This window comes from Limulus polyphemus, unplaced genomic scaffold (genome assembly GCF_000517525.1).
Source record: "Limulus polyphemus unplaced genomic scaffold, Limulus_polyphemus-2.1.2 Scaffold1957, whole genome shotgun sequence".
NCBI classification, from domain to species: domain Eukaryota; kingdom Metazoa; phylum Arthropoda; class Merostomata; order Xiphosura; family Limulidae; genus Limulus; species Limulus polyphemus.
In genome coordinates this window covers 132948-140584 of record NW_013667567.1, presented here as the reverse complement: position 1 = coordinate 140584, position 7637 = coordinate 132948, and the positions used below count along the sequence as shown (strand labels likewise).

Here is a 7637-nt window from a genome sequence, read left to right as displayed (position 1 = left end):
GGTTTTGTCGTACCTGATGATGACAAAACCTTTTCAAAACGTTGTACATTTGCTGTTATGTTAAACTTATATTAAAGTTTTTCTTCATTACCCATTCAAGCCGTCTCCAGCCATTATAAGTCAAGAATTATGATACAACTTGATTTATAGTTCTAAAGTATGAAGATGATTCAGTTTACTTTACTTTACCTACTAGTTTCTGTTTAACTTTTCTGGCAGTAAAGTGAATACACATATTTATATACTGATAAGCAAAAGAAAGTATAGCACAGATAAAGTTGGCAAGCATGACAACAAAACACAATAGCAATTTCCAACAAAGTGTATTTAATAGAAAACCAATGGTCAAAGTATTATTAGGAAATCACTTTTATAGATGGCTTACAAATTGAAATGACTGTGATCAATCCTGTATGGAATTATAATCACAAATAAAACAAATGTGCACTCACACACAATTCTGCATTTTTTACCATTAAACAAAGGCTAATATTGTATGGGACCACACTGTGCATTAATGCATGCTTCTAGATGCCTACACATGAAGCCAGTTAGTTGACAGATGATGTCATCAAGAACTTGTCTTCAATCCTCCAAGATGACTTGCTTCTGCTCTTATCTGTTGGCTGTTAGGTTTGGTTACTTCATTATTCTTCTGTCCACATGAGCTCAGAGATGTTCTATTGAGGAAATGGCAGAGCCTCGGTATTGTTGGCTTATATAAACTGTGGTACCATCCTTGCCATGTGGGGTCTAGCACTATCATGCTGGAATAAACTACCCTGATGCCTGTTGTAAGATTTCATTTCTGTAATGCTGACCACTGAGATTATTATCAACTACAATAAGTGGGGTCCTCTGGTCACCATAAATTCCTCCCCAAAATGGCTCTGTCTCCTGGACACAAGACTAGTCTGTTTGCTCCTCTGTGTGACCATACACACGGACTCTGCCATCAGCTCTGTATAAGGTTAATCTTCTTTCATCTGAGTACAGATCTGTAAGCCAGCTGTAGATGTACCACTTTAAAAAGTTTCTAGCCTATTGATATCTATGAAGGTGATGTTCACAGGTCAGTGTAATCCATCTGTAGGGTCTACAGACTCACATACATGCAGCTCTAAGTTGTTCGATTACAATGTGTCAAATGATGCCTTGACCCAGTGAATCTGCTACTGATAACACCACAGCCAGGAACTGGTTTCTCAGATACTGTATGTATAGATAGAGATCTTTTTTTTTTCAGGCATGCCTGTCTGGTGTCTGCCTGAATCACCCCAATGGTCTTTTAATAGTCACTATTGAACACCTGAAGTTTATTACAACCAAGGTGTGTCAGGCCCCTCATATGCAGCATTTCAATTGTCTTCTTTCACTTTTGTGCCATAAGTAGTGGCATATTTCAGCTGATTTTCTTCTCCACTAATTGTTATAGAGATGCACTAATGCACTTTTATACATTTGTGAATGTTTTTTCCCACGATGCATGTATTTCCAAGAGTTTCCTTTGCATTTTATGTTTCACAATCACAATAACATAGCTTACACCTAGGTTCAAACCATGAACATAACACTTGTTTCAGATTCATCCATGTTGGAGGTAACATATTGTGTTGTTATACTTTTTTTTACACGTCAGTATATTTCTAACACAAGCAATTATTCTTTATGTCCAAAAGTGCACAAGCATCACACAGGTGTAAATAAAATAGCTCAAGATTTTTCAAAAAGAAAAGTTATACTTCTATTTAAATACAAGTCTGTAAGTAAACTAACAAGATTTCTATGAAATTCTATGACAAACCACAACCATAAACAATATTATAATAAAAACTTTAGACAAATCCAAACAGAAGCTAATCTCTGCCATAAATACTTCATATATAACATTCATTATTCTCACCAGAAATTTGCTTTATTAACCTGTTCCATAAATAGTGCAGCATCCGTAAATGGAGCAATATGTAGATCTCCACGTGTTGGGAACATTTTTCCTACAAAAAACATTGTGAAGAAAAATTTAATTGAAATAAAAAGTTGTGAGAGAACTGATATGAAATAAGTGAATTCTAATGAATTTTATGTTCATTATGTTCAAATGAATGCTGTTTTCTATTTTCCTATTTGGGGCTCCAGCTGGCACTTGCCACATTTGCCATTTGTAATAAAAACAAACTTTGCTACAAGTTAAAATAACCTGAGATTCACCAAGTTAAAACACTGAACAATGTTGTTACACCTGCATAAAACATATTTAACACTCATTATAAAGTGTGATAAGTGTGACAAAGAAAATGTTAAGTAATATAATTCCAAATATAAACATCTCTGGTGATTACTTGGAGTTATTTGCAATTTGGGTTTACAATATATTGCAAGTACATCACCTAATTACATTTAGACAGAGGTCTACATTAGTCATAGCATTAAATTTGTTTTAAACATAAAACTAAAGGTCTGTATTACCAATGTAACATTTTCTACATCATGTTTTATAACACAACAAGAGGAAAGGGCTTTAAAATGAACCTAAGGCCTACCATTTTTCATGGACTTTGTTGTCCTCAGAGTAAATAAAAGGCTCAAGAGTTAATTGAGCTTTTACTAAATTAATCATATTTTCATATTCACTGCTACAAAATTCTTAAAAAGAATCAACTAGTTTAGTAGAAGTTACAAAAAATTAACAAATAATACTTCAATCCTGGTTTACTACAATGAAACAAATTTTTGACACTGCAAACTATAACTACAAACCATTAGAAACAAGCCACTTCTTGGCATGAAGGTAGGTTTCAAGCATTCTTTCATTGAATAACATGTATCCCATTGGTTCAGATATTATCACATCCACTGACTGTGGCAGAGATATTTCTTCAATCTTTCCAGGAACAACTACAATCTTCTCTGATAACTTATTGTGGTAGACCAAGGTCTGAAAAACAGAACAGTAAATCTGAACTGTTAAAGTATATCTTATGTCAGTTGCACATGAACAGCAAGGCTTTCTCTCAATGTCAAGGATAAGTAAGTTTCTTACCATGGCTCTTGATCTTACTGTATGTTACCTTTTTTACAGCTTTTTCTCTGAATTAATACAAATGTTTTCTGTTGTATGTTATATTGTTAATATTTTTACAATGATGATGTACATTTAAAAAAATAGTACTATATTTGTATCTCAGAGAAGTTTTATCAAATTATTAATCAGAAACTGTGTACCAGATGTTTTTCAATTTCTTTCCCAAAAAAATTGACAAAATTGCATCATATATTTAGAACATGAAAATATATCTTGGTCATGAATATTTACCTCCAAGAAAAAAACATTGAAAATTGTTAAGTTGTGTGTGTGGTCTGTCTTGTAGTTAACTTAAATATATAAATTTAAATAAAAACATTCAAACAAAAATTTGAAGTTTTGACTAATATATGAAACAATAGAAATAGGAATTTTTTTTATTTTGAATAAACTATAAAGTATAGGTCTCAAAGTCTTAATAATCATACTTGGAAAGTAATATTTAATGTTAAAAAGATGTTAATATTTCATCAAACGATCAAGCAACACAAAGATACACAATAGCGGGTGCAAACAAAAATCCATCTGAAATCAACATGCTCCACATACATACAGTGCTTATGTTGTCTATGATTTTGTTTTGTAATATATATACTGTTGTATTTAATAACTACACATACTCTCCTATTATTGTTTATTAAATAAATAATCTCAATAAAACTACAAAGACTTCTGTTATTACACAGTTTTTTAAGTTTCCTCAGCAATATTTTCACACTTCAAGATCACAATATTAAAGGCTTATTACAAACAATGCATCAGTTGATAAAAATTGTATTCAGTATATATAATCAATTAAATGCATTAAAAATATGAAATGACAGGAAGTGATTAAAGACCAAAAGTAATCATATCTGCTGTTAAAATCTGTTTTCAACTTTTCTAAAGTCACTTGTCTATAATTTTGAAAATTCACTAAAATACCATAAATTAAGTACATATACACCTAGATACTGCTTTCTAACAATAAAAATTATTTAAACACTATATAATCAGTAAAACAACTCACAGACCTTACACCAGGGGTAGTCAATAGGTGCACCACAATCCAATACAAACATCATTACATTCCAAATGGACCTCCACATCATATGCAATGTTCATAATTTTTCTTCTTAAATTGCATTCACAACAAAGATAAAACAAAGTGGTGCATATTAATAATTGATAAATAAATGTACATTCTACAGTACACCAGGTTAAAAACTATGAACCCAAATCAAATTTGTAATCTTTTTTAAGAAAAGAAAATACTCTTGAAAAGTATTAACATTTTTATTTTTTGTATAGGTTATCTACGTGTTTGTTTGTTTGTGGGGCATGAGGTGGACCTTGATATTATTGCAAGCAAAAACTAGGACTTTCACTACTCACCCTGCCTTACACTTACAATGTGGCTTTAAATGCCACAACTAAAAAAATTTACTTTACACATAAAGTATAATCATGCTGAAACCTAATCTACAATAATAAACAACACAAATACCTCTGCGTGTCTTGCCATTGAGCTTGCTTCAATAGCATACACTTTCTTAGCTCCTGCTTGAATGGCAAAAAAGGAGAGAATACCAGATCCTGCACCAACATCTAAAACAACCTAAACAGTTGTGGGAAAAAAAAATTATATGAATATATATACCATTAATTTATAAAAGATATACTTCTAAATACCCAACCAAAATGGAGAGATTTAACTTCAATGAAAAAAAATCCTGCATTTGAGTTAAGTTAGTGCTCCACAGAATATGTTAAAACTTTCAGTGTGTATGAAAGGCATTTAATAGCCCAATGATCTTAGCTCAGTCAAAGTATATCATGAACTTTTAAAGTTACATTCAAAACAATATGCTTGGTATTAAAATGTAGTTTATGGATGAAAGTTTTATATTATCTACATTTTAAATTCTTAATTTCAAAAGGAAATATTTAAATAAATCCTTAATCTTCACTTGTCATGTGATAACTTTTCTCTTTCAATTCTCCTTTTCAGAGTTTTTGTATTTTCTTTTATGAGTTTCAGTGTCCAACCAATTCAAAACACAAATACACACATATATATAGACAAACCAGAATTTAAAAAGTTAACATTTTCTTACACTGGAAATGGATTTCCAATAGGTATTTCTCCCCCCCCCCCTCACACAAAAGGGCTATCTCTATCATGGATTGCCCTATAAAAATTGCTAAAAGAATCTTAGTAATCAGCACACCAGTCTTTACACCCACCAGTTTTGTGCCATTTCTGAACATGTACATGCCACGTGACTACTCTCCACCAATAGTATTGAGCTACCTATAACAGTGCAACTAGCTCTCTCTGCTATTCCCACTCTATCCCCACTTTTGAGAATTGGCAGGTACTAGAATAAAAACACAGGTTTTACTAGGGAGGAAAGGTGGGAAGTACCTATCAGAAATACATTTTCAGCATAAGAAAATGTTAACTTCCGAAACAAACTTACCTCCACTTACCAATTGGAAAGTGACAGTGAATGAACAGGTGTGCTTGGAAATGAAAATGAAGCACACCTGTGAGGTACTGCACTACTGCTAGAACAAGTATGCTCTTCACCCAGGAATTAGAAAAGTAACATAAAATGGGTGGAAAAGGTAATGCTTGCACAATTGTAAGAGCATTAAGTAGGTGCAAGCTGTAACAATATATAACAATATAAAAAAAATGTAATAATAATAACAGGTGGCTAGGGCATGTGGACCATGTTATTCATACCCAACAATCAATCCGTAAATAAACAAAGTGCCACACATCAAGCAACCAGAATTACGAAGAGAAGGTGAGCAAACAGTCATAACTGGACAAACTCCCCAAACCACCATGGGAGCAAGAAGTTCAAACAACAGAACCCGGTATTTTGGGGTCTTAGCATTGCCTCGACTCAACCATAAGAACATGAAAAGTTGTAATCGGTATTACGGGCAAACTAACTCAATTCTCGAAACACCTGTGGATTTAACAACCACTCTGTCAGAAGAATCTTGTACGGCCGATATAATCAGTCCATGACCAGATTCAGGGTACCCAGAATATGACATGCTAACAATCTGATGTCATTATTGGGGGCCCACTAGAGGAGATGCAACATTTGGAAATGAAGATCTCATGCCTGGGTATCCCCTTGATCAGTGATACAAGACACTACCATGGAATTGTGGGAGTGGATCATTACTGAATGCAGAAACAGAACACAATTAACTGCCAGGAACTCCAAAATGTTAATATGTAAAGACAATTCGGCCGGCATCCAAGAACCAGAAAACTCTTGAGCATTAAGCTACGCACTCCAACCTAAAAAGGAAGCATCTGTAAAAAAACATGAAAATCTAGATGAGGAAGTGGAAGAGAAACTCCAATGGTATTATTGGTCCAATCCAAACACCAAGCAAAGTCAGCCTGTAGGTGGGGAACAGGGTAAGAGGAGCATCTAAGGGATCCTGGATCAGTAACAACCACTGAAAGTGACACACGTGTGTATACATGAGGAATATGAAAGCTGTAACATCCCACAAAAGAGATAAGAGAGGGAGAGGCCAATAGACTGCGAATGAGACGTTCCATATCCCATAAACAAAGGGTCCAACTGATGAGGGAATTTAAAAACACACCTAGATGAATCAAATATTTTGTGGTGTGAGAAATAACTTCTCCACCACGATGAGCCAACTCACTCTGGAAGCCTCCTGGAGAAGGAACTGAATATGAACAGCAGATTCAACCTGAGAGGAAGCCAAAAATAGCCAGTCGTCCACATAATGGTGGAAACAAAGTCCTCTGGCATGAAGCAGTCGATCAAACATCCTGACTTCTCGGCAGAAGAAGCCGAAGCCAGACCAATTGGTAGAGCTCGAAACTGATAAACACATACCTGATAAACAAATCAGAGGAAATACCAGGATGCCTGGGAGATGGGAATGTGTACATAGGCATCCGATATGACGACCTTCATCATCCACAACCCGGGGAGTAAAAAAACCATTGAATGGTTAAGTAAGTCTCCATCATGAATTAGGGTATGACCAGGAAACAGTTCAGGGATGATAAATCTATAACCAGTCACCAATATCCTGTCTTTGTGGGTATGACAAACAGATGGGAGTAAAACACTGGTTCATAAGGTTCCCCAAGTTTTATGGCCTCTTTCCAAAGTAAGCCTTGTACCACTTCCTGTAGATGCTGGCAAGAAAAAAAGATCCCATGGTGAGGGGAAGGCAATGGGATTAGGAGACAAGGAGGGAGGGAAATGGAAGTGAAGAGTCAGACCCTCTGAAAAAAATTCACCAATGCATAAGGGTTAAAACTGTACCATGTTATGAGAGATTTCAAACATTGGGAATCAAGTTAACCCGATGACTACCGGCTACTAACTTTCTTAGTAGGCAATGCAAGTATTGCTATATTTCATTCCAACAATAAAACTAGTGGACGAATATTTTCAAAAATTCATAAATACTTTGACAAATGTAGGTAGTTTAAGAAACATAAAGCCTATTACTTTTAATAAATTTAGTTTTTTTGCATTATGATCTTTAATATCTT

The 7637-nt window shown here is 34.3% G+C and overlaps 1 protein-coding gene across 1 annotated transcript in view; it reads right to left on the bottom strand.

Moving 5' to 3' along the window:
- Positions 1-7637, bottom strand: part of LOC106465479 (histone-arginine methyltransferase CARMER-like) — a 46105-nt gene that overhangs the window by 21224 nt on the left and 17244 nt on the right. Inside the window, exons 5-7 of the mRNA XM_013925707.2 lie at positions 4569-4679; positions 2758-2935; positions 1904-1994 (exon numbers count right to left, since the gene is read on the bottom strand). Coding sequence (XP_013781161.1) covers positions 1904-1994; positions 2758-2935; positions 4569-4679 — 380 coding nt within the window. The remainder of the gene's footprint in view (positions 1-1903; positions 1995-2757; positions 2936-4568; positions 4680-7637) is intronic.